General features: G+C 37.2%; 1 protein-coding gene across 1 annotated transcript; it reads right to left on the minus strand.

Annotated features, from left to right (window-relative positions):
* Window positions 1–1,324: 1,324 nt before the first annotated feature.
* mccc2 (methylcrotonyl-CoA carboxylase subunit 2) lies at window positions 1,325–15,943 on the minus strand. The gene is made up of 17 exons (XM_079250724.1): window positions 15,732–15,943; window positions 14,168–14,234; window positions 13,644–13,728; window positions 13,345–13,446; window positions 13,003–13,130; window positions 12,574–12,686; window positions 11,454–11,567; window positions 11,179–11,243; window positions 10,665–10,764; window positions 10,481–10,576; window positions 9,717–9,789; window positions 9,549–9,625; window positions 7,754–7,820; window positions 7,376–7,532; window positions 6,749–6,863; window positions 3,725–3,810; window positions 1,325–1,818 (listed from the first exon to the last, which is right to left on the minus strand). The coding sequence occupies exons 1-17, from the start codon at window positions 15,861–15,863 to the stop codon at window positions 1,701–1,703; spliced, it is 1,695 nt and encodes a 564-aa protein (XP_079106850.1). The 5' UTR covers window positions 15,864–15,943; the 3' UTR covers window positions 1,325–1,700.
* Window positions 15,944–21,216: the final 5,273 nt, after the last annotated feature.

Raw genomic sequence — 21,216 nt, forward strand, 5'->3', positions numbered from 1 at the left:
ACCATACACGGAAACCTGCATCGTGTTCATAGCCACAGTTGATGGCACCTTCTTCCTTTCTCTGGAACGTCGCACTGACGTGATGCATAATGGTGAAGTCTTTACAATCATCCAAAGACGACTGCTGCTGATGCTGTTGCCTAGGAGTCCAGTTTGACACAGTTAATAGGAACTTTTAGTAGTTTCAGCCTCATAATACCATTAAAAAAAAAAGACATTCATCTTAAACATAGCTGGGAATGACTGTTTATTTGTCACAGAATCTGTCCCAACTCCTTTTTAATACAGTGTGTACAAAAAAAAAGGCTGTGAACCTTGAAGGCACATCAGCAGGAGAGACTGCCAGGTATTCTGGCGAGACAAAAGGATAAACTCAACCTTCTGTCAGAGACCTGGACGCCACCCAGTGAATAATTATTGCTACAATTAGAAGCTGTCAAAGATCATATCTGACAACAAAAGACGGCATGAATCACACATTATTATAACCTGTGGTTAATCAGTTTTCTGGCTTTCCACCATGTTTCCTTTATCACAGCAAAAACATGCACAACACTGCTTCTGAATCATTGTCTCAATATCTGATTGTTTCTAAATATCTATATGTTGAATGTCTGCCTGGTAATGGCTTGCTCAGTGACATTTGGTGCAAGAGGATGTAGGCATAAACAGCGAACCACTTTTTAAAACTGGTTGGAACATGTGTGGGTGGCACACACATACACATCCTCCATGCACATCATGCCCTGAGTTATTTCTGCTCTCCCAAAGGTGGGCCTCTTCACAGCCTCAGTGTACCAGCAACACAGTCATCCACACTGGAGCATGAAGGGCTTCCAGTTAAGCACTTTAACCAGGATCCATGCAAACATGCAAATCCACCGCTGTACCAAACCCCTGGCTTCTCTGAGTCCTTCTGAATGTACCCCAGTCACTGTCCAGGTGCACTACTCCATAAAAAGGTGTAAAAGCAATAGTTGTTCAGTCAAAGAGATAAAACTGACTAAATGGAAAACAAAGACAGGGAGGAAAATAAAAAAGGTTGCAGCCACTTTAAGTTAAAAGCTCTTACTGTGTGGTGAAGCTTTAATAAATGACAGTTTGAAACGACTCCACTGCCTATTTGTACCAGTTACAAACCAGAAATAGCACAATAACCAGTTTGAAAACACAGTAAATCAGCTCTGAAAGCAAGAAAATAATAAACCCTTACATGCCGACCCCCAAACAAGGTACTAAATCTGGTATTTTTGGCTAAACAGTGCCCTCTTATGAAGAATTGTGTTTACAAATGCACAATCAGGGAGTCGAGAACAACACGAGAAACATGAAGGCATTTAAAAGTTTTTACCTCTTATTTTATTATCCTCATTTACAGGATGTGATAAAAACAAACCACATCAAAATGAAACAGATATGCAAGTACACTTTCATTTACATGGGAACAGTAACAGTTAAGGCACAACTTTACAGTGGAAATGTCCCACAACCACATCCAATCACATTCCCAAGTCTCCAATGTGGTGTGATTCCTCGACTGTTTTTTTTTTTTTTGTTTGTTTGTTTTGTTTTGTTTTTTAAATCATCCATTTTTTTTGCAAGTTTGTTCCTCTTAATCTGAAAAAAAGCATTTAAGTCTACAAAAATTAGTATATTACAGCACAACTCGGAGATCTGAACCTCTATAAGCTATATTAGTGTTACATCCTAAAGACTCCAAAACGTGTCTTCTGTGTTGGTGCGTTGAGAGCGGCGCTGAGGCTCAGTCCCAAAACCATCCGAGTATCGGCAGGATCGATGATGCCGTCGTCCCACAGTCTGTGAAAATGATGAAGAGCTTTATATCATTAGATGTCACATTACACCTCACTTATATGATGCCTTCAAGCACTTGAGCAGGCCTTTAATCAATTACTGTGGTGATGTGCTCTTCTTCCTGGATAACATCTTTTTAACTCACTGGGTGAAGATTAACAACATTTCTTTACTTTCCAATCTGGATTTAAGATGAACCAATCACCAAGATTCATTTTTCCAAATTTAATGTGTAAAATCCTTATTCTAAATACAAATGCACATCAGTATGATGCAATCCAGCAACCTCTTCTGAAAAAGAAATAACATCATATTTCTCTCTGTACAAGTCTATAGATGTAATGGATTTTACATGACTTATCAATCATTATTTTAATGGTGAATATATTAAAATATGCAAAAGAATTGTGGGGAAAAAAGGTCCCTTACATATCAAAGGACAGAAATCAATTTAAATCACAGCTGACTTTCAAAACAAAACAACCAAGAGAGTTTAATTATTATTATTATTTGTATGTAAATACAAACACAGTTATATTTCTAGGTTTGGTTATGACAGCCATGTACTAAAACGTGTCTGTGTCATTCTTTGCTTTTCTAACTGCTTCCATCCTACATCTCGGTAACAAACGACAAGCACAGCGAGCATGTGAAAACACCTCACAAGGCTGCAGCTGCTCGCTGTTCTCCGACTCAGGCTGAGCAGAACAGACAAGACCTTGCTGTCGTGGTGCTGCACTTCTGACTGATAATGCATTTCATAATTATTATGATTTTCCTTCGGAGAAACTCAAGAAATATGGGCTTGTTTATCAACTGTGAAGTGAGTTGACAGGTGTAAGGAATATACTTAGTAGACGTGATGAGCAGGGAAGTGTGTAAACAATTAAAAATCATGTATCTTTATACAACAACTGGATCCCATATATCTCCTCACTTAACCAGGGTTCTTCTGGAAAGGTCATCAGGGACCAAGTTTTAGCAGTTTCCCTGTTTGCACTAACCTAGCCCAGATTAATGGCTCATTAATCACAGGTTTGCACTGATAATGAGACGATCCATTTCCTTTAAATTGAATGTGCTGAAACAAGGAAGCAACTACAACCTGCTGGGCAGTGGCCTTCGAGGACTAGGGCTGAAGAACACTGCAATAAACGAATATTCACAAAACACATTTAAGTCTAACCCTGCTCTCAAAGCAGATGGTTCTGATGCCACTGAAAGAAAACACTTCCTCATTTTATTTTGCTTTTCTTTTTAGCTTTGTCTCCTTTCGGAGTTTGAGGTTTCAGTTCTTGACAAATGGTTTCTTCCAGGCTGTCCAGTCAAAGCACAACAGAGCATTTCAGACAGAACTTGTTTTTTTAAACAACAAGTACATAAAACCAAGCAAACCATTTCTGGTGGGCTCCAAAATGACATAAAACTGCAAGCAAGCTCTGTGAGCTTTACACAACTATAAAGGAAGTTTTCAGTGAGACTACTTCACAGTTATATTTAATCTGTTTAATTATAACAGTATCACAGAGAAGCTACAAAAACACAATTTTCCACCATATGATATTTCTTAGAACTCCATTGTCTGATATGTGCTTTCCTCACAGACACAATGATCAGAGCCCACAGGACAAAATGAAAGGCAAATAAAAGCAACAGGACATCTGAAGGAGACAAAACACACTTGAAAGAGATCACAGCATCGCTCCTCATCCGTCAAGTTTGTCTGGTGCTTCTTAGTTCTCAGAAAACCAAGATCGCATTGAGGGTTGCAAAAGACTTCAAATCATTAGAACAAGTCCATCTCTGTCAATACTGCTGATGCAGAAACACTATTACACTTGGTGATCTCCTAATATACATACACACACATATATAGTCAGATATATAATACATCATAACAACGTCCTACCTGGCACTGGAGTAATATGGACTGCCTTCCTCCTCAAAGCGCCGAACAATTGGTTCCTTCATGGCAGCCTCTTGTTCTGCTGTGAACTGTGAATAAATGGTGAAAACACAATAAGGCTATAAGGAGCTGAGCCAGAGGCTTTCTAAAGGTTGTCTGAATTATTGAAGGTGCGCTGAAATGTAAAGCTGAAAGCACAAAACCGTTTCATTTGTCATGAAGGTCAGTTTCATCTGTTTAGAAATAGTGAATCAATTCTTTGAAAAAGGAAAACGATGAAAACCCCCTGAGTGAACGCTACAGCTTGTCAGTGCTTTTGGTCTATTTTCGCTGATGTGAGTGAGAAGTAAATACCAGAAATACGCTTAAACTTAAAAAGAAAAAAAAAATTTGCAAATACCACACAAACATTATAAAGCTGCTTTAAAAAGAGAAACAGATTCAACAAAAGCACTCCGAAGTTTTGACTTGTTTTTGGGCTCTTCTCCTACCTTGTGAAGAAGATGAAAGTTGAGGAATGCAACAGCATTTTTTCACCAGAATATACGTTGTGTGTTTGTAGACGAGGCTCAGTTTCAGATTGAACAACATGCACACTGGCAGCTAAAAGTGGGCTTTACTTATAAATAAAGTTCAAATTTGCACTTAAAAAAAGAAGTTACGCTTAAAGCGAGCCTGTGATCTGCACACTTCCACAATATTAGATATTTTACCATAAGTTATTACAATAAAACCTTAAAGCTGGTAATATCTGATCTATGATTGTTGTAATAGTTGTCCTCAACATATTTCAAAGCAATTCAGTACACTACCATCTTCCAGGAGACAACCATAGACCTTATATGAAAGATGGACGGAGCCTCCAGCGGTTACAAGTAAAGCCTATACAGAAGTGCATAAAACTGCAGTTCCCCCCTTCATCCACTAGGGGCTGGCTGCCAAACAGAGCAAATTCCCATAGACTCCCATGTTAAAAAGACCAACTTCACAGCAGAAATAAATATGTTTACAGCCTGGTTCAAAAATCCATTTTAGGTTTAATAGGTCAGGTTTACCTTCATGACAACTGTGGGGGGAGTGAATTTTTTTTCTAACTCGCCCGTTTAAAAGTAATTCAATCTTGAAGTTCAGCATATTTAGGGGCGTGCCCTTTTGATTGACAGGTACCCGAACTCCCGCTTTAAGTGAGAAGAACGGAGAACAAACGCGGTTTTTAGCCGGTTAACAGCGTGACTTAGCTTTAGCCCGCTTACCACCGTTAGCTGGTTAGCTCCTGTTATCTCTGGGTTAGCTCGGTTAGCTCTTAGCTATAGGCATCTTGGAGTTCGCTCGATGTCAGTCATCCACCATGACGCTTACAGCCCCCTCTCAGCTCCATCTCTTTGCCCAAACTTGTATTTTCCAGGTGACATGACACACATGACCCTGCCAAGTTGCAATGGTAGGCACTGCCCACCGAGCTTTAATTCAGCTCTTCAGATACCCATGGGTGACGTCACGAAGGCTACGTTCATCTCTTTATACAGTCTATGGTGACAACCCGGTAACAATGACAACACAAAGTGGTGGCATTACACTGCATTATCCTGCAGGTTGTGTTGTAGCAATTTCTGATTAGCATGAGGTATTTATTATTTTCTATTCTAGTCCTCACAGTTAGACTGAAAATGAACTTGCTAACCAGCTTCAACATCCATCAGTGTAATTTATTTTGTCTGCAAGTTGTTAGTTGTCCATTTAAGAACTCCGTTTGAGAAATTGTGGCCTATAAATAAGTTTTTCTTCACAGAAAAAGTGATCTGTGCACTCTCATGTTGCAGTACCAGCATTGAAAATTAGCACTGTACGCACCCTGGTGATTGTATTCCCATTGACTCTGTGAGAGTATTACAGTGTATAGTTTCAATTGCACAACAAAATTGTGTATTTAACCAGGTAAATGACTTTTGTGTGCTTTAAAACACCACAAAAGAAGATTAAGTTGGTAGTTGCGTGTAATATTCACCTTTAACAAAACAAAACTTCAGTAATGCAACTTTCCACATTAGTGACCCAATAGTTGCATCACAACACAAACAACCTTAATCAGATAAGAATTTACAAAGCGGTGATGTTAAACATGCTCTTCAAGACACATTGTATGAGTCCAGTTTAATTATATAGCACATTTCAGACATCACACGCAAACTCAGTGTGGTTCAACAACATAAGCTCCAGTCACAAACTATACAACAATGGCTGCAAAGGTTCAGGTAAAACAGTCTGAAAACAAAGCTAGCCGATAGCGGTGCCCAGAGAGGGTTAGAGCAATGTGAGTGTACTTATATTTTGCTGACATAAAAATCTGTAATGATCAGTGTGAAATTGAAGCCCAACCTAACCAACCCATCCAATGAGGACAAGTACTGCTACCCAATCAGAGACAAAGAGTTGCAGTTCAAATCTTTTACTGCATTGCGGGGAAAAGGACTTTCTTAGTCCTCTGAATTCAGTGAACAGGAGATTTGGAAGTGTGTGTATTCCAAAACGAGTGGGTATGCGCCAGTATATTTACACTGACATCTGTCTACTTGTAATTTGTAACTTGTTTATGACTTGAAAAGTGTGTTTAGCATGCTTAAATTTAGTCATTTAAACTGTCAGAGCATATTGACAAATTAAGTTTTTAAAAGAAAGGATATACATAAAATGAGGTTTCAATACCATTTTATGTTGAGACATTTTGAGCATCATTAAAGTACCTGTCATCTGGGTACTGATGTGAGGCGTCATTCTGAAGCAATTACGGCATTGTTAATACACCCTTAACAGCACACCTGACACAGTTTAATTACAGCCATTTGATGAATGCGGTATTCAGGACAAGTCATCACTTTAAGGCTGATATCATTTTACCCTGCCATGTCACAGCATTTACTAAAAGAAAAGAGTCTCCCATAATGTTTATGCTTTTGGCAGCAAATCAACCAAAACCGATTTATGCCTTTCCAGTGAGATACAGATGGGACGATTAATGTAAGTCATTACCTCCTTTCCCTCGCGTGCCCTCTGATCTTTCGTGATGGTAGCCAGGACCGTCGCTGCCTGCTCTCCGCCCATTACTGAGATTCTGGAATTTGGCCACATGTAGAGGAATCGGGGGCTGTGAAATAAGACTGATAATCAATTTTCTTGAACCCCAATAATTACCTTGATAACAAGAAAGCCAAATACAAACCTACAAAACTAAATCATCATTTTTGAAGATTTTGGACTTCCAGTATCAGAGGATAAGAATTCAATATTTTATGAAAGAAAACCTGAAAATGAGACTGGAGCAGCTGATGTCAGCTAGTTTATAAATCTTGGGAAACTACTACTGCTTACTTATAAAAAACTGTTGTTTAAAAAAAAAAAAGTGATCAAAGCTCTTTATAAATGTTGCTGCCAGAAAGCTTTGCCTAAAGTTGATATTTTGGTTCTAATTTATGTTTGCAGCTTCCAGCTCCGAGTTGCTGCAAATACAAAAGGTCATTTCCACTTACAAGCAAGTAATCAAAGATAAACTGATGCATATTCATTAACAAGCTCAACAACATGAACTGAATCTTTTCCTAATCTTTTCTAACTGCTGGAACAAAACTCCCAACCGGATTCCAAAGATCTTCTTCATACCTGTATGCTCTTCCGCACATGCCGTAGTTTCCTGCACCATAGGAGCCTCCAATGATAAGGGTAATCTTAGGAACATTGGCACAGGCCACGGCAGTGACCATCTTGGCTCCATCTTTGGCAATTCCCCCTGCTTCATACTCTCTTCCCACCATGAAGCCTGAGATGAAGATGAAGAAGCAAGACAGCAGATAAAAATGGGGTCTGTGAGTTGTTATCTCAAGTAACGGGCAGATTTGTACATCATACGATGTGGTAAGTTATGGTTTCAACTGTGATATCATCTTTTTTCCTATTATGTGTCACTTTGCAAGAAGCGGCTGAATAAACAAGAAAATCGGTGATAAAAAAGCTTAAAGATGTAGAATAATTTACACCGACCTGTGATGTTTTGAAGGAAAATAAGAGGAATGTTTCGTTGGCAGCATAATTCAATGAAATGTGTCCCCTGAAAAGAAAAATCAAGCTATTAATATATATAGTATTTTGCCTTCACGGTGAAACTGCCGAGAGGTAAAAACTCACACACGTGCTGTTGTTACTTTAAATAAATGATAACGTGGCAATGATTTATTTTTCTTGGCGTCTCAAGAAACAAACAAGAAAATAAGGTTCAAATGAACTGCCTGAAGAAACAGAGGTGTAAACATCTAACAGCAGATTTATTCAATCCACGTATGTCTTACATGTTAGACTGCTTGAAGTAGCATCTGGGCAATAGCTCACTCAAAATGCTCTATCTTGATCACATCTGGAGTTTGTGCTCTCACACGAAGCTGTAAACGTTGACTGAGGAGACGCGTCACTTGATATCTGGTAAAAAAAAAAATCCAGTGAAAACTGCCTGACAATTGAGCCAGGAGCCTCACCTCCAATCATCATCTCTGTCAGAGACGATAAAAACAAAAATCCATTCGGAAAGGAAATTGTCCGTTGTTGCACTTGGTAGATTTTACTTTAAATATAATGGAAGTTTATGCCATTCAGCTGTGCCAGTAGGGGGAAAAAAGGTCAATGCACAAGCGATGCCAGAACTTCTCAAACAGGAAAACAAGGACAAAGCTCTGTAAAATGCTTCTATAAACAAAATTACTCAGGTATTTTCTTTATTTTGGCAGTAACTTCTGTGGGCTGCCTTTCAGTGGAGCAGCCTGCCTTGCACTGCAAAGCGTAAACAGAGGTTGGAGCCAATACCAGAGACAGCTGACTATTAACAACTGTTACCCAGAGAAAAATGATCCATCAGTTTGCTCCTCACTGTGTGAACAACAACAGAGAGCTAATTTTTTTCCCGTGTTACTGATCCTTTTCACCACCACAAATATCTGGGGAGAAGCTTTTAAACAGCCTTACAGCAAGTCCAACAGAAGCTCAGGCCTGTCTTAAGTGATGACAGCATGTCTCATAAATGCATCTTGAAACGCAGGTGCAGCATTGATTTTTCTCGAATATGCCCCTCAAGCATGTCTCTTCCACATCTGTGTCTATATGAAGCGCCGTCAGTCCTTTTTGACAGTAATTACACCGAGATCGCCTGGGCTTATGCTGTCGTTTGGAAAACCTCAGTGAACAAAAATGGATCGAAGAAATCTTTTCCGAGTCAAGCTTGTAATCTAATTTAAAACGTGTTTGGAAAAACTTATTAGTCTATAATCACGAATTCAGCTCCTCATCTTCCCTAAGCCTGTGTAAAGATCAGCTCTGCTCACAGCACACTCGTGTGCAAATTAAGTGAATTAAACAGAATGAAAATGATGATTGTCCCTTGTCTGTGGTTTCTAAATGCTGTTTTCATAATTATATTCAACAGTATCCTCACAAGATGTGACAAAGTGTCATTTAAGTGCTTATTGTATGCTAAAAACTCTGCACATTCAGTATGAAGGGTCAGTGCAGAACAACTATGAAGTCTAATGCTTCTGTATGAGAAAACTATTGGTATTCAGTTTAATAAAACAAAGACTCTCTGTACGGCCAACCACACTGCTTCAATGTATGCTTCTAAGTCCTTGACATTTTTAGAAGCATACAGCTGTTATAATTAAACGCTTACTTCTTAATGTGATCATGGGGCTCAGCTTTTATGCGACACAGATTTTAGCACATTTTTTATTTCTTTAAAAAAAAAAAAAAAAATTAACATTTACATTAGTTTTGGGTAATAATGGATAAATACCTTTTTTGCTGATTCTGAAAACAAGACTCCATTGTTGCCAATGATCCCAACTGGGTAGCCAAATATTCTTGAAAATCCTGCAAAGGCATACATTAGAAATGAAAGGGTAATAAAACAGGGGGAAAAAAATAAATATGTAAAAATTGAAAACAATATTGACTCATAAACCTGTAACAAGCGTGTCTCCATAGAATGCCTTGAACTCATCAAATTTGCTGCCATCCACAATTCTGGCAATAACCTGCAATGATTATATCAAAAAAGCCAGTGATTATATTAGCAAATGAAAGGCTAGTCACAGAAAACACTTGTCACATCAAAACATATTCGACTTAAGTGAGCTTATTTAGTTCATTTCAGAGAAAGTAGTGTTAAACAGAAGGCTTTTACAGTTGAAAAACATTAGTAAAGACTGTGTCATTGGACTGATCCTGAAACCTAAGCGAACTGCCAATACTGCTGTACCCTACAAACACTTTGGCATCTCTTGAGTTAACAGTAATTCCTGCTCCATCAAGAATCAAAAGCTCTGACACAGCCCGAGAGAAGAAAAACACAATGATTGATGCCAGCCAGCCATTATTGACGCAGAGCCTGATACAAGGACCTGACAGATATATATACTACTTAAATTGCATTTTGAATCTGTAAAAGCCATATCTGTGGGTCTTATTCATAAATCTTAGATATATAACTGTGGTAAATTTGAGTCTGAGCGCAATAAATAATTCATTCTGTTTATAATAATGTAACAAATCCATTAAATTTATGGCATTGCTCTGCCTGGCATATATTTAATATTTAATTACAGCATAGTAACATCTACTTGGCATTCAGAGGGGAGCTAAGGAATTATCTTCAACTAATCATGCTAATGTAAAAGCATAATAAGCACAACATTGCATATTTTGACCAGGACACTTAATGACTACCTCTCTGACATCGAAGTTGCGTTTTAAGTTGTCTCCAACTATCCCATAGAGCTCATCTGCAGGGTAGAGAGGGGCTTCAGTTGGCTCTACAGTAACCTGAAAAACACAAATCATCAGAATTAGCAGAAAGTGCAGACATAGTTGCTTGATTGTAATTGTTAACTGTACTTATTAGTGGACTGACCTCGATATTCTTCCTGTAGTTGAGGCTCCGCACTGCCTTTCTGGCTAAGTGAAGGGCATGGTTGTCATCCAGCGCATAGTGATCTGTCACACCCGATTTTCTGAAAAAATGAGCAACAATTTAATCACTGTGGAAATTTTAGAGCACATATACCATCAACATGTGAAATAAATATACACTGTAACAAATGTATACAGTCCAAGCAATATCTCATTTCTGTAAAAAAAAAAAAAAAAAAAATTGAAATTGAAACGAATAATTCCAATAACAGAACAACTATCTGCACAGTCCCAGTTAGTAAATATTATTACTGTGACAATGGGCAGCTTAAATAAAAATATTTTCTATTTTTGAGGGTTCTAAATAATACTCAGGAAACCCAAATTTATATTTTTTGAAAAGATGTAAATCTGCTAGTATAGATTTTTTATCCATAAGATCAAAAGATGTTCAGAAGAACAGTCTCATGATCTCACAAATCCAATAAATGCCATTAAGAATTCTGTGTTCATACTTGCAGTGCAGATCAGCACCACCAAGGTCTTCAGCAGAAACTTCTTCCCCAGTAGCAGCTTTAACCTGTCAAAACAGAAAATCTCTATCAAAAGGAAATATCCCTGCAATACTTTACACCCCTTTCCTGCAGTGGATAAAATAGTTATGTCTTTCTCTTTAACTCTTAACCTGATATATGGACCATATCGTCAAACACCTCGACTATGTAATGGATGATTCATTACACTTTAGTCTGATGAATTTAAAAAAAAAAAAAAAAAAAAATCAGCAAACCAGTGGGGGTCCTCCAAGGAAAATGGTCCCTTGCTTCCGCACAATAATGCTCTCATCTGCCATGGCTGGTACATACGCTCCTCCAGCAGTGCATGAGCCCATCACAACAGCAATCTTGGTGTGAAGCGAAGTATAAGAAATAGGTTTAGTCTCAGACAGGTACAACATTAAAGGATCCTCTCCAGCTTTCTTTAAATGTGTAATATTCCCAGCTCTGAGTGAGACCTTGTGTCTAATAACAACTTCCAAAAGTAATATGAAATCTACAATCCAGTTATCATCGAAAAACTCCCAACAGTACATCCATTTTAAAAAGCTAAAATGTACATTTTCCTTCATGTAGAATACAAATGATCAAACTAGGATTTAAAATAAATAAGTCTTTGCTGCATCTAACCATGCAATACCAGTTCAAAAGACTTCAAAAACCTAGAAATTTCTCTGTGTGTGATTCTGCATAATCTGCCTACTTACAGAGGGACTTTAGAGTATGTTAGGCTGACAAGAAACACTTAAATGCAACTTAACTATATAAAATAATAAATATGACAAGAAAAAAAACTAAAAATGAAAGAAACTGCAAAAATAAAAACCATAAGTGGCAAAGCAATTACAATTAAGTGAGGAAGTAGCGTTTGCATGAATAAATAAGCATTCATATTGGTGGATAGTTTCAGGTTATCTCTACAGGAGTTAGATAAAAAAAAAAAAGTTACCTAAAAGACTGAATGAACTTGTACAAATCTTGAACTACAACCACTGCAATTATTAAGATAAAGACACTTCTAACAAACAACTACATTTTTTTGTTTTTGAGAGAATTAGAAAATGGACTTTAATTCCCTCCAGAAAATAATAGGATGAACAGCCAAAACAGTGTTGTGTATTTACTTTACAATCCCTGCTGTAAGACACCAACTTTTCAGACAGCACTTTCTGCAGATAACTACTATTGTTGTCTGTAAAATAAGGAAATCATTTTAAATTGCAGCATACAATCTAAAATGACAACAGGCTGTATTAAAGAATGGCAACCAAGGGGAGACAAGCAATTTATGAAATCAGCGTGGTATATGTTCAACATGTGAAATAAAGTATTATCATCAAACACAAGAATCACCTGTGATAGTCCCTCTGAAGACAGCCTGGCTTGGTTGAAGAAAATCCGCCCAAAGTGATCTCTGTCGGGAAAAACGTCAGCCTGTCTGGGCAGATTCGCTCCTCCAGAATCCACTGAAGGAGATCAGAACATCAGCATATTTACAGAACTCATTGATTATTATCAGCATCAGGCCTTTGGCTTTGCTACAGACTGCCCTGATAAAAACCACCAGCTTGAATCATTGGGGCAGTACACCTGCTGAACAAGTTGCTGAATTTCACAAATAACTTGAAGTACAGCACTAAAATACATGTTTTCTTTTTATCCAATACAACTTGAGATCTCCGACTTTGGTGATTTTAGTGAAATACTTTCAATTATAGATCTTTTTAGTTAAATGTTTCTTGCTTTTCCACTTTTATGTTTGCAAAATATAGAAATACTCACCCAAGTAAATGCATGGCAGGTGGTTCTGTTGGGCTATTTCTTGTGCACGAAGGTGCTTCTTCACTGTCACTGGGTAGTATGTTCCTCCTTTTACAGTAGCATCATTTGCAACAACAACACACTCCACCCTTTGGAAAGAAAAGGAAAGCATTTTGAGTGATCCAATAAAATTAAACCTATAATCTCAATGTGGAACAGAGACAGTGTCTATAATTCCACATTTCTGATTAAGGATTTTGATTAAATGTAATAGTTTCCTTTGTATTCATTTAGATATTAGAACTAATTATGTCAATGAGATAAACAGTGAAGTAAATATTTGAAAAGGTTTTTAGTGCTTACCCTGAAACACGCCCAATCCCAGTAATTATACCGCCTGCTGGGACTTCCTCTTTTCCATACAACTCATATGCTGCAAACTGGGAAAATTCTAAAAAAGGAGTCCTAGAAAATAAATCACATGGGAAAAAATAACACATTTCCATCTAAATATGCAACAGAAGTATATATTTTCTATAACTGTCATGGTACCTTCCTTTTCTGGTTCTCATTTTACCATAAAGGATGCACATGATGAGCCAAATGAGGGTACAAAGCTGTCATAAATTTCTGTATCGTACTGGGACAGATTTAAGTCTTACCCTGGATCCAGTAGCCTGTCTATACGCTCTCTGGGCAGTAGTTTCCCACGAGAGGTATGCAGTCTTCTTGCTTTTTCTCCCCCACCTTAAAGAATGATTAAAAATAACTCATCTTTAGTTTGTTTTTGTTTTTTTTGTTTTTTTTTAACAAATTCAAAGTGACATGTTACAAATCATATCAACACACGCATAAAGGTTGATAGCTGTATTGCAGTTAGTGAATTTTTGCATTAAAGCTTAGTATTTACCTCTTATTAATCACAGCAAATAAAGTAAGAATAAGTTGTTATTTAAAGTAATTTACTTGGGACTGTTACCACATTCACCCGGGAGAACTTGTGACAGAAACATTAATCATCTGCCAGTGTATACAGAGCAGTTTTACCAGAAAGGATAAGCTTGGTTAAAAATGTAATTTCATTGCCCAAAACACCTGAGCTCAGACACTAATTTACACTCCTTGGATGCAAACATGAAATGATGGATTTCTGTTCAGTGCAGTGTGTCATCCCTCCCATACTTACCCAATTTAATTTTTTCTGTCCGCTTTTTCAGTTCATCAACAAGACCTTTCATACGTTCATAATTTTCCTGAAAAGTAATGAGACTTTATTTACACAGTTATTTTGTCTGAATGACTACTACTGATGAAAGAGTCTCGATTTACTGCTTTAACTCAATCTGAAGAGAAAAGCTTGGTCAAATTATCATCAAGTACAGCAGAGGGAGGAAAATTCCCGTATGTGTAGTTTAATAGTCATTTTGAGCCCTTACTGACAGAAACATGTAATGAATTATTAAATTCAACCATAATCAGAGTTAGCAGTGATCATTAGCACAGTTCCTCCAAAATACAAAGTCAGAAACCAACCTATAATTTATTTCTAGTGAAAACAGCCACTGACTAAGATGCAATGGTGTCATGGGACAAGCGTCATATGACAGGATATCTTACAATATACATAGTACATTTCCTTATCTATCATTGTAACCTGTCCTTCCTACACAAACACAGATTTGCGCACATACACACACACATACATATATACACATAAATAATACAAATAGATAGATAGATAGATAGATAGATAGATAGATAGATAGATAGATAGATAGATAGATAGATAGATAGATAGCGAGAGAGAGCGTCTTTTAGCTATTTTTTAAGCATACATGTGTGCGTACAGATATATATATATATATATATATATATATATATATATATATATATATATATATATATATATATATATATATATATATATATAATACATATATAATATATACATATACACGTGCACACATGCACACGTGCATACATATGTGTACACGTACACATATGTGCTTCAAAAGAATAGCTGAAAGGCAACGAGTCTCTACTGCCATCTAGTGACCTTCTGTTTTTAGTGTTTGTTTTTTTACTGCAGGAGAAGTTTGGTTTTTAATAACCTCAGTCCTGTAAGTTTCAGATGTTCTCCTGCTCCAACACACCTGGTTTAACCTAAATGGATCCCCAATTTGATCAATTTCTAATCAGTGACTCATTTTTTTGAATCAGGTATGATCAAAGGGGAGAAAAATCTAAACATTTAAAGATTGTAGCTCCTTAGGACTGAACATGCCCTGGTGTTGGTGGGTTACAAAGGAAGGATACCAGGATTAAAACCCTGAGAAGAACTTGTAAATAATAATCGCATGCACTATAATTGCAAACATGTACAAAAATTTACTTCTACTTTATATGCTGTTCTGTTCATTTTCAAAAGCCAGCTTAGAAAGTCAAAGTTAGTTTATGGTTATTTTTGTCTATTACTGGCCTTTTCTCAAACTGATGCATGGTGATACTTTAGTATTTACTAAAGGACTCTAAAGTTAAGAGCCCTTGTGGTAATGCTAAAACATTTTAGCTTTGAAGTGGGTTGACCTCTAGAATTGCATGGCTTCTTATTTGCTTTGTGCTTTTGAATAAAACAGGACATAATGGGATTTCAAACGTGCTGGTCAACTCTAACTCTCCTTACCATGATGTCTGACATCTGTCGTTAACATTACAGTTTGCTGTCAAACCTTAGCAACAGGCTAACTTACCTGATATTCAGAGGACTGCTTATCAGGCTGCGACCCGAGTCGAGCTACTTTGTCAGCGTGGTAAGTTCTTGTGCAAGCCAGAGGGAAAGTCCTGACGCGAAACAACCACGGTCTGATAGACTGAAGGAGCATTTTGAAACTCAAAACAACCTAAACGTGTAAATTTCAAAAGCTAGCTTGCAAGCTAACCTTTCTGCAGTCTTCTTCTGCCAGTAAGGTTATTTACAAGGTAGTCATACAGCGCCCTCTGCTGTTCATACACGTGTCAAAGGTTTTTTTTTTTTTTTGTTTTTTTTTTTTGGTTTTTTTTTTTTAGATTAAAAGCACTTAAGAAAGATAGTAATAGATTTGTGCGTAAATATTATTCAGTTTGCAAATCCAGAAAATAGTTGCCAGAAATGCCAGTTTTCTGTTTATTTAAATTAAATTACACACTTTTTTTGGCAGCCAACAGTTTTTTCTGTCTTTAAAATTATAGTTATTACATAATAAAGCCATAAAAGCAGTGTTACTTTTAGCTGTTTTCCTGTTTTTTTTTTTTAATTGAATTTTATTAATGAAAGCAAAAAAAAAAAAAAAAAAAAATGCAATGAATAACTTAAAAAAAACACCCTAAACTACAATCTCATCTTTATTTCTTAATTTTACAATTCCCAATTTCAAAAGAATATTCATGTTTTCAGCATATATATTCATGTTTTACTTTCCTCTACAAGTCTACAAATGTAGAGTTGAGTCATTTGACAGTTGTGACAAAAAGTAATCCTTTAAAGACTTTTTTAACACTAAAATTCTTAATAATTTCCCCAAAAGTCTCAGCATTATTGTAATACTTACCTGTCTGATATTTTCTTAATTTATTTATTTTCAATCTGAAAGAATCATTGTATTTCAAAATGTTCCAAAGTTTCTTCCAAGGGTGTTCATCTTGCACATACAATTTTAGCTTTTTAGCTAAAGCTATTAATTAATTAATTAATTCAATTAATTTCAATTAATTTGATTGTTTTATTTTTAGTTAAAGAAAAAGAGACATATATGGATTGATTGGTGCATGGTGTCAAACTCAGGTCTTTGAACACATTACACAAGTTTTAAAGTCGCTGCACTGGCTCCCCGTGCATTTCAGGATTGATTTTAAGGTTCTTTTAGTGGTTTATAAATGTCTTAATGGTCTTGGGCCTTCTTATTTATCTGATCTGTTTTTAAAGTATGAACCCTCGCGGACCCTGAGGTCCTCAGGTACCGGCCTTTTAGTTCTTCCTAAAGTTCGTACCAAAACATATGGCGAGGCCACATTTCAGTATTACGGGCCTCGCCTATGGAACAGCCTGCCTGAGGGCCTCAGGGCTGCAGAGACTGTTGATGTTTTTAAAAAAAACGCTCAAGACCTACCTTTTTCGTTTAGCTTTTAACTAAGTTTTAACATTCTTATATTAACCCATATTTATTCTTCTTTTTAGTTAATTTTATTTATTTATATATTTTATATATTGATTTACATCTTTTTAGTTAATTTGATTTATTTATATATTTATTTACATATTAGTATTGATTTTATTTTGTTTTTATATATATATATATATATATATATATATATATATATATATATATATATATATATATATATATATATATATATATGTACTTTTTTTTTTTTTTTTTTTAATGGATTTTATTTTTGTTTTCACTCCAGCTCTCTCCTCATTGGGGTCCTCTTCACCAAGGGCTGCCCCTGCTCTGACTGCATGGGTGTTGCAGTGGGGACTGTCCCTGTCTGGTGGGTTGGGATCCAGCGCTGCAGCCTTACGGTTGTGGCGTGGGTCCTGTCTGCCCGGACCCGGGTGGCCCCCATGGTGATGGCCTGGGTGGTCTTGGTTGGGGGTAGCCCTTTGTGTAGAGGCTCCCTGAGAATATCGTTTCCTTATCTGGTGCACATCTGGTGCAAATGCACCTGGCCATTCAACTTCTCTTAACTGTTACAGGGCAAATAGGGCATGGGTGAGGGTGGTTGTGGGTGGGTGAAAGGGGATGTGTATGTGTGTTAGTGTTTTATCTATTTTTATCTATTTTGATGTAAATTGTTTTATAATGTAAAGCACTTTGTATTGTTTTTAAGCACGAAAAGTGCTATACAAATAAAGTTTGATTTGATTTGATTTGATTTGATTTGAATACCGCTCCCTGTAGGTTTTTGTTGTTTCCAGGCTCCAATAAATCTGATTCAAATCAAACAGATCCATCCGCTTCTTGTCAAGTTCTTCACAATGACCCATTCATTTTAGTCAAGTGTGCTGGAGCAGGGAAACTCCAAAAACCTTTTGGATAGCAGTGAGAGAACCTAAATTGTGGATTGAAGTATTATTTGCTTAAATTTCACAAAGCATCACATGTCAATCCTGCCACCATGTGGAGATTGAAAGCACTACAATGTATTTGTGCTGTTGCCCAGGGATCCTGGTTCTCCAGTCCTGGTCCTCAAGGCCCAGTGTCCTGCAGGTTTTCCTAGTGTCCCTGCTGGAACACACTAGACTCAGACTCAGTCAAGCTCTAATACATCTGCTAAATACACATTGATTTTAATCAGATATGTCTAGCTTGGACACATGGAAAACCTCCAGGACACCGGCACTCAAGGACCAGGATTGAGAATCCCTGCTAGCCCATTATCACTGCTACACATTTTAAAACAGCAATCAGTCACTGCAAATGATTTATCATTTGGTTGTCTTTTCTAATGTTTGCGTAAAGATTAAATTGGGTGTAAATATTATGACTAGTGCCTAACTTCTCTAAGAAAGTAAAGTACATCAAATTAATGGCGTGTCATGTGCGTACGTGTGTGTGTCTGTTGGTGGGTGTGAGAGAAAGAAAGGGAGATTGTTCTGTCCATTAACTTAAGTTTTATGCTAAATTTAAATTTGAAATTTTCTAAATGTATTTTTGAGTATAATAAAAAAAAACACTGACAACTTCTCAGTGTCAGGCAGAGGTCCTGCCGCAAGTGGAGGAGTTTAACAATCTCGGGGTCTTGTTCACAAGTGAGGAAAGGTTGGAGCGTGAGATCGACAGACGGATCAGTGCGGCGTCTGCAGTAATGTGGACTTTACCAGTCAATCTACGTTCTTACCCTCACCTATGGTCATGAGCTGTGGATCGTGACCGAAAGAACGAGATCTCGTATACAGGCGGCTGAAATGAGTTTCCTCCGCAGGGTGGCCGGGCTCTCCTTAGAGATAGGGTGTAGAACTCAATCATCCGAGAGGGGCTCAGAGTAGAGCCACTGCTCCTCTGCATCGAGAGGAACCAGTTGAGGTGGCTTAGGCATCTGGTCGGGATGCCTCCTGGACGCCCCTTCGGAGAGGTGTTCCCTCCAGAAGGAGACTCCAGGGAAGACCCAGGACACACTGGAGGGGTTATATGTCTCGGCTGGCCTGGAAACACCTCGGGATCCCCCCGGCAGAGTTGGCAAATGAGACTAAGGAGTCTGGGCTTCCCTCCTTAGGCGTCTGCCCTCGCGACCCAACCCTGGATAAGCGGTAGAAGATGGATGGATGGAACTTCTCAGTGTGAAGTTAGAACATGGTTATGATAATAATGGCACTGAGGCAGAAGAAAAATGTTCTGTTTGAGCATCACTCTGCTGTTGTTCATTCAAAAAGATTTCAAACAGTAATGTGTTTTGTAAGATTAACAAAATCATAAGCTTTTTCTGACATTTAAAATAGGCCTGTTACACTGTTCATAGCATATTTCACTAACTCAAACACCAGGCAGAAAAATACCTTATCTTGGTCAGAAATGGGAACTAAAGTTGGTTTTAAGTGGAAATCGTAGTTAGCCTAAAAGCTTGAAAAAATATATATATCACTTTCTGACCCAAGTGCTTTATTCGAGCTGGAGTGCCTTTGCCAGAGTATGGACTGAAGAGCATTCAAACCAAGAGCTTTCAGTTCATTTGGTTTTAAGAGGCCTCTCTCCTCCAACGCTCCCACCTATTCTATCACCATGCAAAGAAATGTCCGTGACCTCCACTCAAATGGCTGCTCATGTTTTCTTAGGGAATACACAATCCTCCACTATGTGTGTGAACTTAAACCTTTTCACTCATCCAGCTCTGTCTACTTTTCTGTGACCCTTGAACCCTTCACAGCTGCAGCCATGAAGTGACAGAATAAATGTAGCGGCATGAAAAGTCTCTTTTAAAAGTGAAAAAGGAAAAAAAATAGATTAAATATTTTGATAACTAAGAAGTGAAAACAGGGAAGAAGCTGAACACCATGTGTTGCAGGAATAGAGACTAAACATTTGGTGGTCATGAAATCTATTAAACCTGTCTGTATTAATCCTTAGTCTGTCAATTCTGACCTAGAAACCTTTAGAACAGTAAGTTTTGCAACTCAATTATTCAAATTTAAAATATACTGTGGATTAATTTTTTTAAAAATATGCTCATTTATATTTAGATGTCTAAAGTTTTTAATCTCATTTTACCAATAATATTCATTTTTTTGCATATTTTTGCTATTTATAACAAACATGCATTGTTTTGCTAAATTTGATGCACGTACATGAAGCTTTGATAAGCTTTCCTGATAATTGTAAGTGAATTACAACAAATTATTGTACTTTTTAAACAATGCTTGATATCTAATAATAATTCAAATTGTGCAAATTCCTCTAGCAGACGCTGTCTAGTCATGCATCCAGTTGGCTGAGGAGAGCAGGGACCATGATAGAACTGCAAAGAATAATAGCAAACTTCATTGTCGCCTTCTTCAAAATTAATGAAAACTTTTATAAATATTGGATTGCCTTTCTGTTAGTAGACACATTGGGCCTTTAACTTTTGTTTATCTGATTATGTTCCTGTTAAAATGAATTAAAATGTCTTTTGTAAGAAGGTCTTTTCAGAGATATGAAAGTTCAAGCTGAGGTTGAGATGAACTAGTTTGGAAAAAGCTCCATGAACTCAATAACATGAATAATAAAGGTATAAATTCTCTTCACCAGTCATTATAAAACAATCTGCATTCAGAGGAACAAAAAAAAAACATGTGGGTGGAAAAAGACTGCGTGTCCTTCAGAAAGAATTCAAATTTACCCAGTTTAGTAAGAAAAATAAATAAAGTGTCATTCCAGCTTTTCACTTGAATAAATTAAGTCCTTTTCAATAAAATGGTTTGTCTGCTTGTGTTGAATTAAAAGTGACAAAAGATGCCTTTTCCATTCTTTCCCTCTGGTGCAGCTTGTGGTCCTCAAGTGTCCCTCAAACGCTTGCTCGTACACATGCACCTACACATACACAGCGGCTGATTCCTCCCCTGTCTTTATACAAGACGAGCTGAAATCTCCCATCCTTCCGTTTTTGGAAAGAGATAATGATGCTCGTTTCACAGCTCAAAGAAGTCATTAATGTGTGACACAGCCTTGAATGTAGGATATCAAAGCTCTGCAGAGTGCAATGCCCCCCCCTCTCCCGCCC

The sequence above is a fragment of the Telmatherina bonti genome, assembly GCF_933228915.1.
Source record: "Telmatherina bonti genome assembly, chromosome: 13".
Taxonomy (NCBI): domain Eukaryota; kingdom Metazoa; phylum Chordata; class Actinopteri; order Atheriniformes; family Telmatherinidae; genus Telmatherina; species Telmatherina bonti.

Coding starts and splice junctions, on each gene's coding strand:
- mccc2 (XM_079250724.1), bottom strand. CDS start 15,863: ATGCTCCTTCAGTCTATCAGACCGTGGTTGTTTCGCGTCAGGACTTTC. Junction 11,244..11,453: donor TCCTTGGAGGACCCCCACTG/GTTTGCTGATTT, acceptor CTGTTTTGACAG/GTTAAAGCTGCTACTGGGGA. Junction 10,765..11,178: donor GGTGCTGATCTGCACTGCAA/GTATGAACACAG, acceptor TCATTTTTTCAG/AAAATCGGGTGTGACAGATC.